General features: G+C 51.1%; 1 protein-coding gene across 3 annotated transcripts in view; it reads left to right on the top strand.

Annotated features, from left to right (window-relative positions):
* The first annotated feature begins 2,129 nt into the window (after positions 1 to 2,129).
* The window catches only part of RNF157 (ring finger protein 157), a 58,251-nt gene continuing 50,084 nt past the window's right edge, over positions 2,130 to 10,296 (top strand). For all 3 annotated transcript variants that reach the window (XM_037157784.2, XM_037157785.2, XM_037157786.2), the window contains exon 1: positions 2,130 to 2,473. In XM_037157784.2, the coding sequence (XP_037013679.2) occupies positions 2,386 to 2,473 (88 nt within the window). In that variant the 5' untranslated portion in view covers positions 2,130 to 2,385. The remainder of the gene's footprint in view (positions 2,474 to 10,296) is intronic.

Below are 10,296 nucleotides of genomic sequence, written 5' to 3'. Positions count from 1 at the left end.
TTTTTTTTAATTGAGCTTGGTTTCAATTATTGCTTAAATGCTGGGCTATTTTGCAGACTGGTACTTGCTACTCAGACATGAGCCCAAAGTTACACAGCGGTTAGGGTGCTGACTTGTCCAACTCAAAACCCAGGGCTTACCCTGACTGGTGTAGCTCAGCAGATTGAGCACAGGCTGCAGACCAAAGGGTCGCCGGTTCGATTCCCAGTCAGGGCACATGCCTAGGTTGTAGGCCAGGTCTCCAGGGCCATGTGAGAGGCAACCACACATTGATACTTCTCTCCCTCTCTTTCTCCCTCCCTCTAAAAAATAAAATCTTTACCAAAAAATTTAAAAACAGGGTTTGTTCTCCTCCCTCTTTCCTCCTCACTTTCTTCGACCACACAACGTGGGAGTTAGCAGCATGGGCTTCATAGCGTTGCCGTGAGGGACGTAAGCTTCCATGTGTGCAAAGCTTTACCAAGGGGCCTTTTTCCTGTTCACTCACAGTGTGTGATAAGTGTCTGCTCATGTGATCGGGCTGCGCTTTGTTTCTCTCGGCCGTTCCAAGCATTGATTCGTGACTCACTCATGGGAAGAGAAACCGAGTTACAGGTTTGGGGGGCTGAGAGCCGACTGAGCTGGGGCCAGAACGGATCCTTGGGAGCAGCAAGGCTGAAGGGCCAGATGGAGCCCCATCCCTGCCTGGCCCTGGCTGGGAAGAAGAAACCGTCCGGCACCCCCTTTACAAACTGCTGACAGCAGGAAGAACAAAGGCTTCTGAACGGAGTCCACGGTTATGAGGCAGCCGTTCACGCTGTGACGTGCTGCAGGCCTATTCCGAAGCGGTTCGAGACTCTTCAGGACTTGTAGTTCACTTTCACCCAGTAATTACAGGTAGGTCCCGTGGGTGGTGAAAGGTGTATCAAGGTGGACACCAGTTTCCACCCAATGGGATGTCTCAAAGCTTTCTAGTGGTCAGAGCCAGGGGCTGGAGGGAGGACTCAGAACTCCGCTGGGGAGCTCTGGGGCTCGGGAGAGGCTGCGGTCAGCTCGTCTGAGCCAGGGACTCACCCTGCTCCGCAGCCTGCTCAGCATCAGTCCATGGAAATGGCCAGAGAGGTGCCCCTGCCATCCCAGGGCCTGGGGGAACACCGCGGTGCCGGGTCTGTGGGCTGCTGCTGAAAGATGGCGTTGGAAAAGGTGAAATGCCGCCAGGAAAAGGTGAGACTCTATAAAATGGCGCTCCGAACTCAATCAAGGAGACCAGGTATTCCACACTGTACATTAAATTAAATCTTGTTGAAGAGTTGTGAAGTCATGTTCCAGCAGCTGAAATTTTTGCTGATCAGTCCACCCTCTTAGGGAAAAAAAAAAAAACCCACCAGACACACAGATAAAATAAAAGGTTTAAAACACGGGTGTCTGTAATTAAGCTTTGGAATGACGTCTTCTGTCTCCAAGCTCCCTGCTGTTTGGTGAGGGTTTTATCAAAAAAGAGCGCCCCCTCTACCCCGGTTCTGCCCGCGTTGCCCTGCGCTGACTCTCTGGGAACCAGGCCTTTCCAAAGTTTCCAGAAGGTGCCATCGGAGACTGACTGCCTGGATCTTATCCTGGTTGACGCTCTCCTAAGCTCAGGGCTGCAGGAGCTGGCCCAGGGACCCCATTCACGGACGGCCTCTGTAGAGACCAGCGATTTGAAAGACGCTCCCCGAGAGGGATGGCGGGTCATCCGCAGGGACTCATCTCCCCGACTCCTGGGAGGTGGGATTGACAGAGCACTTTGGGGCTAAGGCCCCCACTGCGGGGTGAGGGAGGCCAAAGCGTCGTAAGCTCATGTGGCGCCCCTCTGCGGGGTGCGGACCATCGGCTTTGCGGATGCCGAGCTGGGCTGCAGGGGGCTGCCTCCTGGCCGGGAAGCCCCGGGCCGCCTCGGGTTGGGGGGACAATGTGGAGCGACCTCGGCCGGGCCTCGCGCGCCGCGCGGTCCTCGGAGCCGGGAGGCGCTGGCTCCGCCGGGCCACGCGCCCTCGGCCCCCGCCCCAGCCCGGCCGCGAGCGCGGCCGCCGCTCCGCCGCATCTCGCCACCCATTGGCTGGCGCCGCGCGGCCGCTCCCGCCCCGCCGCACCATTGGCCGTGGCCGCCGCGGTCCCCTCGCGGAGTCGCCGCTGACATCACGCGGCCCGAGGCGGCGGCGCCCCCCGGCCCACCCGCAGCCCCCGTCGCAGAGGCGCCGCGGCGGGGCCCGGCGGAGGATGGTGCGCGGCGCGCCGGGGGCTCCCCGCCGCCAGGGCCGCAGCGCCGACGCCGAGGCAGAGCCAGCGGCCCCGAGCAGCCGACCCCCGCTCCGGGCGAGGGGTGAGCGGCCGCGGTGAGACGCCCAGGGCGGCGCGGGCGCAGCGGCCATGGGCGCCCTGACTAGCCGGCAGCACGCGGGCGTGGAGGAGGTGGACATCCCGTCCAATTCCGTGTACCGCTACCCGCCCAAGTCCGGTGAGGGCGCCACCCGGGCCGGGGAGGAGGTGGCGACGCTGCTGGTTCGGGGCTTCGGGGGTCCTAGGGACCGAGCGCTCCAGGTCACCGCAGAGTGATCGGGGAGGGAGGTCGGTCGTGCGGGAGGAGTGCAAGGGTGCTCGAGGGGCCTCGGCGGGGTCCCCGCGGTGGCCAGCAGTCGGCCGGAGGACGTGATCGGCCTGCGCTCAGGCTGTCCTGGGACAGAGACCTGTGCCCGGGGGACTGCGGGTCCCGAGGGGCGGGGTGCCCTGGGCGCAGGTGGGTAAGCGGGCCGCAGCGCCAGGTCCCTTTCTTTCCTGCCGGGGCCCCCTTTCTTTTGGGGAGCGGAGGGCTGGAATCGGACACATGCACCTGTGCTAGGTGGGGGCCTTGGCCGGAGCATCAGGCCCCAGAGAGGGACGGGCGCAGGTTTGAATTTGGTTCTCAGGGGCCAGCTCGCATCGACTGCCAGAGGAAGGAGGCAGAAAATGCTTTTACACTGCTGATGCCTTTCCAGGGGCTGTCAGAAGGAAAAAGAAGTGTTTAACGGAAATGTTTGGGAATGGGAGTAGGGGTCACCCAGGCTGTCCCTTTGCCAGCGTAGCAGCAAGCCCAGGGTCTGAAATGGGATTAGCTCTGGGACTGGGCACAGGTATTTAAAATGGATACAAGTATCGTGTTTATTTTCAGAGTCACTGAGAAGAGAAATGTCTCCTGCCTCCGGGCTGTGGCATAGGCATTGGAGATGGAGCAGGGTTTGGGCAGTGAAGGAGAGAGAGGCTCACCAGCTTGAGCGCCAGCTGATTCTGAGCTGCTGGTGCATCACCAAACTGTCTGCTCCTTGTTTTTCATTGCTTTTCTCAAGCCTTCTGGGGACCTATGACTGTCATCTTCTCTTTGGCTTAGGACCTGGTGGGGCTTTTGGTAATTCTGGAGAGGTGACAGAACTGGACATTCAAATAAAGACACGCCAGTGAGGCGAGACAGCTTCCCAGCAGTGCGTCCTGTCCTCCTCGTGCCAGGTGGACGCGGGAACCAGACAGTGAACCTGCGCCCCTGCGGAGCGTCTGCCGGCCACTGCTGCGGTGCCAAAGCAGGAGCCGTTGCAGGCAGGAATATGCCTAAGAGCCGTTGCCGAACAGTCTGAGAGAAAGCCGGGGGTCACCTGAGCTTTTAATCAAGCTCTAGCTAATTATGACCATAGGAAGCCGGTTCTAGGGAAGGGTGCATTTCGCTTTTTCATAGATGAAAAAGTATTTGCGAGTGTTTTTTTTTTTTTCTTTCTGAAATCACTTAGCTTGTATTGATTGAACTGTGGAGGCTGTCTTGCTGAGCTGGGAGTTTTCAGCAGAGTTTGCCTGCTGCAGTGCGTCCACGATTCCTGAGCGCACGGGGGTTCATGCAGGGGATTGATTCACCGGAAGGCTGTTCCCCAAAGGATATTGATATAAGGATGAATCTGGATGATGATAAAGAAAGGATAATGGGCCAAACTAAAACTTTTCTTAGCCTACACACTCAGTACCTACAGTCTTAAATAATCCTTTCCATACTACCAATTTTTAAAAGTTTTACCTAATTGTTACTTAAAAAAAAAATCCTCACCTAAGGACATGCAGATTGACCTTAGAGAGAGGGGAAGGGAGTGAGACAGAGAGGGAGAGAAACATCGATGTGAGAGAGGAGCATCAGTCGATCACTTGCCTCTCACATGTGCTGTGACTGGGGATCGAACCAGCAACCCAGGCCTGTGCCCTGACCAGGAATCCAGCAGTGACCTTTCAGTAGACAGGCTGCCGCTCCAACCAGCTGAGCCACACCGGCCAGGGCTATTCCTCATTTTAATCAGAAATTTTGTGTGAGAGACGTCTTCGCATCAGGTGGACCAAATCGTTTATACTGAAGGTAAAACACACAAACTAGGAATTGGAACATTCACGTCCCAGCCAGCGAGGCTTCGTGTACTTGGCACTTGGTACAAACTTGCACATAGGAATACGCATGGGGCTAGCGACGTGGCTCACTCTTCATCTGATCTTTACATTGACCTGGCTCTTTATGGAGTTACAGGATTTTAGACCTGAAAGGAACCTGTGAAAGAACTGGGCTCGAGACCCACTCATTTCGCGGTGAGCACATGGAGGCCCGGAGGAGTGTGCTGGCTTGCCCGGGGTGACTTAGGAAGTCAGGCTTCTTACTACACATTAGCCTCTGCCTTTCACCAGGAAGTAGATCTTGAACTTGTCCTTGATGGTTGTGGAACGGAGGCTATTCTGTGTCAGAACTGAAACAGAACCCAGCGTCCTGGCTCCGCTGAGGAATCAAGCTGGCTCGATTTCGAGGCCTCCCTGCCATGGAGCCTGGCACAGGGCAAAGCCGACGGCAGCGCCCGCCCTCCCCGGGCACCGGCCCCCACGCGGTCTCCACGGCCGGGTGGTAGCCGTTCTAGAAACCAGCACCGTCGTCTGTCCCTGCGGTAATGGTCACTGTGCCCAGCACAAGTGGCTTCTCCCTTTGTTTTTTGTATTTTTAAAGGAAACCCTTAGTTTCGCATGTATGTTAACCTGGAAACATTGAAAAAATTATTGAGAACAGCCGATTTCATATCAGAACTTGGGTTTGTAGGTTTTCTATAGCCTGCGGAAGTCCCGCCCTCACTGTGCTTGTCTCCCTGCCCAGCTCGCGCCCTCCCCACGCCCTCCCCACGCCCTGTGTGACTGCTTCCAGCTTCTCCGGAATTTCCTGTGAGCGCACAAGTGCAGTGAGCTATACCTTGTATTTTCCACTTTGAGAGATATTTTTATATTATCTCTATATTGAAGAGTTTTTTGGTTCTTTTTATTTTTTTAAGTGAGTCCTTTTTTAAAATTTATTTTTAGAGAGGGGAAGGGAGGGAGAAAGAGAGGGAAGCATCAGTGTGTGGTTGCCTCTCACGTACTGGCCAATGGGGACCTGGCCCGAAACCCAGGCCTGTGCCCTGACTGAGAATCGAACCGGTGACCCCTTTGGTTTGCAGGCTGGCGCTCAACTCACTGAGCCACAGCAGCCAGGGCTTTTCTGGTTCTTTTTAAAAGTTGTATAATACTCCTTTGTATGAACATGCCATTACTTTTTTTAACATTGTCTCCTATTGATGAATATTTAGGAGAGGTTTTTTTTTTCCAGTCTTTTACAAACAATGCAGCAATAATTAATGTTACACATGCATTCTCAGGTGGGGTTTTGATTTGTTAATGAATCTATGAATACTAATCATTTAAGCAAGAGAGGGTGTGGTGGGGGTTTGTTTCTCTATAGTATTTCTGCGTTAGCACAGACAGCTGTGTATAGAGCTTGGTTCCGAGGGAGGTTCGGTCTTCGTTGTGTCTGAGTCGGAGCCCACACGTGCTGTCAAATCCTCCTCACTGGTCTTTCGTTTGTATCGGGGGCGTGGCTTTGCTAAGGCCGGTCTTTCATTTGTAGCGGGGGCGTGGCTTTGCTAAGGCCGTGGTTTTTAATGCCTGCCCACCCATCTTTTGAACGGGGCGTTGCATCGCTACCAGTTGACCACTAGGCCTGTTTTCTCTGCCCAGGAAGCAGCAGGGGTGCTATAAAGGCCACTGGATTTATTTTAATGCAGTATCTGGTCAGTCTAGTTCATTCCCCACTACATGTCTGAGCAAGTTGAAAATTAGGAGGAATTAACTTTGCTCAAGGGTTAAGCGGTAAACCTTTTATTAAAATTCAGAATGCTTATCAGAATCTTGAGAAACTAACAGCATTATTCTCCTGATCTTTGTTATACTGGAGTACTCCTTTGCTCATCAAGGGGATTGGTCTTATGGCAAGAGTAGAAAAAACAGGGGTAATAAGTCTTTGCCTGTCAAACAGTTATAAAAGTTTCTCTTCGCTTTTAGGGGCATCAGTTTAGTGTTAGTTTTAAAACGAGGGACTTAAAAATATGCAACTTGCTACCTAATAAAGAATTATTCGATTCCGCCACAGTCTGATTGATACTTCAACTAAAACTAAGTAGGTTCCTGAAATTTGTAGTAAATTTACTTAACCAGAAAAAAACCAAAATGTCACTCTCTTTGATGATGTCATCGGGATTAAGAGTTCAAATGCCACTGTTATTTCTAAAAGATTTCAGAGGTGGTGATCCTGTTGCTTTAGGAAATTCCAGTGTGTTTTTTTTTCTTACTTATACATTACTTCATTGAGAGCAGACTGACTGCTTTCACTTCTTGATTTTGTCATAAGGTTTAGGGCCTCTGGTTTCCCTAAAGGACAGCGGTTACACTCACTTGTTCTGGTGGCATCCCTCTTCTCTTGCTTGTTATTAGCATTAATGCCCCTTCTTGGGCGCCTGTCCACATCACACATGGCGCTGGGCACCAGCCTATGGATTCTGGTCCTGTGCCGAGCGAGTTTGATGCCTGTGGCGAACGGCAGGACGGAGCCCTCCAATCAACTTTGTCATTCAGGATGTGGGACCCAGAAGGAGTATCAGCAACACCAAGTGTTTGGTGGCTGCGTGAGTAGTCAGCCTTCTCCACAGAACGAGAATACAAAAATGGACATTGATTGGCCAAAAATTGACTGGCTCGCATGATCGTGGGGGGGTGGCAAGTCTCAAACTTGTAGGGCAGGCGGGCAGCCTGGCAACTCAGACGTCGGGCCGTGCTGTGGTCTTGAGTCTGAGGTCAGCAGGGCCACTGGCGGACCGGGAACCCAGGCAGGGTTTCTGTGTTACAGCCTCCAGGCAGAGTCCCTTCTGCAAGGAACCTCAGTTTTTGCTCTTAAGGCCTGACCTGATTGGAGGAAGCCCACCCACATTACCAAGGGCCTATTCACTTAATAATTACCCCCCTCCCCCCTCACCAAGCAGCACTAGACTGGTGTTTACCCTGGGCTGGCACCTTGGCCCAGCCAAGCTGACACATGAAATTGAACATACTGGCTTCCATTTTGACTAATTATTCTCACTACCTAAATGCTAAGCTTGAATCTTCAGTTGCTGAAAGAGTGTTTGCATCGTGAAAATGTTTTTTAAAAACCAGATTTTAGCACTAGTGTTTAAAAATTATTATTTAAAAATTATGCACCTTCCAAAATCTCAGAGCTTATCATCTGGAGTCAGAAGCAAAATGCATACGTAGAGATAAATAAGAACACAGAATGTACCATGACCAGCCGTGGCTGGTGTGGCTCAGTGGATTGAGTACCAGCCTGTGAACCAAAGGGTTGCAGTTTGATTCCCAGTCAGGGCACATGCCTGAGTTGTGAGCCAGGTCCCCAGTGGAGGCACATGAGAGGCAACCACACATTGATGTTTCTCTCCCTCACTTTCTTCCTTCTCCCCCTAGCCTCTAAAAGTAAATAAATAAAATATTTTAAAAAAGAAAAAAAAACATCCATACCAAAACATGTACACAAAAATAAAAGCAAAACATGTACATGAATGCTTATTCATAGCAGCATTATTCATAATAGTTACAAGGTGGAAATAACCCAAAAGTCCATCTACTGATGAATGAAACAACTAATAAATAAAATGCAAACCTACATACAATGCAATATTATTTGGCAGTTAAAAGGAATGAGGTAGTAGTTGCCCTGGCTGGTGTAGCTCAGTGGATTGAGCGCGGGCCTGTGAACCAGACAATCGCGGTTCGATTCCCAGTCAGAGCACATACCTGGGTTGCAGACCAGTTCCCTGCAGGCCAGTTCCCAGCAGGGGATGCACGAAAGGCAACCATACATTGATGTTTCTCTCCCTCTCTCCTTCCCTTCCCCTCTAAAGATAAATAAATAAAATATTTTTTAAAAAAAGGAATGAGGTAGTGGTACTTGCTACCACATGGGTGAACCTTGAAATGCTAAGTCAGAGATGGCCAGATGTCGGGAAAAGTTCAGCCATTGTCAGTGCAACAAGAACAGTCTTTGTGATGTGATGTGATGTGACCTGGCGGCCAAGGCAAGTAGACTGGGATGCACATGCGTGAACAGTGACCACTTCACTGTACTAGTCAATGCGGGGGGGGGGGGGGTGTAGATGCCTGAGTGAGCATGTGTACTGTGTGGCTGTCGCATTCAAAATGACTGAGCCAGTAGAGCAATGCATCTGCATTAAATATTGTTTTAAGCTTGAACATTCTTTTGCGGAAACTAGTCAGATGGTTCCGAAGGCTGAAGCTATGGGCAGCTGGTGACTGGCAGCTTCATTACAACAGTGCGCCCACTCATGCATCATGCTTCCTGCAGAGTTTTTTGGTGAAACATCACATCACCCAGGTAACTCAGCCCTTCCCGCCCCCCAACAGCCCTGTGACCTCTGGCTTTTCCCAAAACTAAAATCGCCTTTGAAAGGGAAGAGATTTCAGGCCTTTGATGAGATTCAGAAAAATAGAACGGGGCAGCTGATGGTGATTGGAAGAACTGTGTGAGGTCCGGAGGTGCCTACTTTGAAGGGGCCTGAAGTGCCATTGTCCTGTGTACAGTGTTTCCTGTATCTTCAATAAGCGTCTGTATTTTTCATATTGTGTGACTGGGTACTGTCTGGACCGACTTTGTGTGTTATATAATCCCCTTCCTATGCAACGGCGGAGGAAGCAAATCCGTAGAGACAGAAAGTGGATTGCTGACTGCCAGGGGCTGGGGGAGGGGCTGCTCATGGGTCTCCTTTCAGAGTAATGAAAATGTTCTAAAATTAGATGGTGGTGAATAGTTGCATAACTCTGTGAATATAGGAAAAAAACATTGGACAGCACCCTTTTATTAGGTGATTGTATGGTATGTGAATTATATCTCAATAAAGCTGATTTTTAAATGGACCATAGACCCACATACAAGAGCTAAAACTATAAAGTCATCACAAGAAGCTATAAAAGAAAAATTTTATTTGATTCAAATTGGGCAAAGTGTTCATTAATACAACACCAAAAGCATAATCCATAAAGAGAAAAGAAACCTGATAAATTGGATTTCTTCAGAACTGAAAATGTCTCTGCTTCAAAAGACGACATTAAGAAGATGAAAGACAACCCATCCTCTGAAAGAAAATATTTCTCAAGCACATAAAGGGTTTGCATCAGAATATCCAGAACTTCCACAGCCCAATAGTAAGAAGACAGACAAAGCAGTTGAAAAATGGGCAAGGACTGGATGAGACCCATCACCAGCGAAGAAGCAGCAGGGCTAATAGACCCAGAGGGATGCTGGCTGCCAGCACTATTGGGAGGAGCCACTGAAGCTGCGGAGAGACAGAACTGCACAAGCACGGGGCAGCTAAAATTAAAAAAGACAGTAGCAAGAGTCGGCGAGGATGCAGAGAAATGGGCGTCGCTCCTGATGGTCACCAAACTGCAGGTGACCCGATGGCCACTGACTGGTGACTGGTTTAACAACACGGAGAGCACGTATACGACGCACCACTCGGCAGTGTAACAGGGTGGCCTGCTGCTGCAGGCGGCACAGCATGGATTAGCCTCCAAACCAGGGGGCGAAGAAGCCGACGGCAAGACTGTGCCTTGTGTGAGCCGATCTGTCGGAAATGGCCAGACAAGGCGAGTTCACAGAGAGAGACAGTAGAACAGTGTTCGCCCGAGGCTGGAGATGGGAGCAGGACTTAGTTGTAAACAGATGGGAGGGAGCGTTTCGGGGTGAGAGTTAGCTAAGGCACTGAATTACACACTGGATGGGTTTTATGCGGTGTGAGTGTGTGTTAAACCTCAAAAAAGCTGTTTAAAAGGGCAGAACAGCTGACTAAAATAGAGAAGAGCTTGATCGCTAAGGGTGGGGTTCTAGGGGGCAGATGACTTTGAAGGCAGAACAGAACTCTC

The sequence above is a fragment of the Artibeus jamaicensis genome, unplaced genomic scaffold, assembly GCF_021234435.1.
Source record: "Artibeus jamaicensis isolate MK-2021 breed Jamaican fruit bat unplaced genomic scaffold, CSHL_Jam_final contig_2259, whole genome shotgun sequence".
NCBI classification, from domain to species: domain Eukaryota; kingdom Metazoa; phylum Chordata; class Mammalia; order Chiroptera; family Phyllostomidae; genus Artibeus; species Artibeus jamaicensis.
The sequence above is the reverse complement of the archived record's forward strand: the minus strand, read 5'-3'. Positions and strand labels throughout refer to the sequence as shown.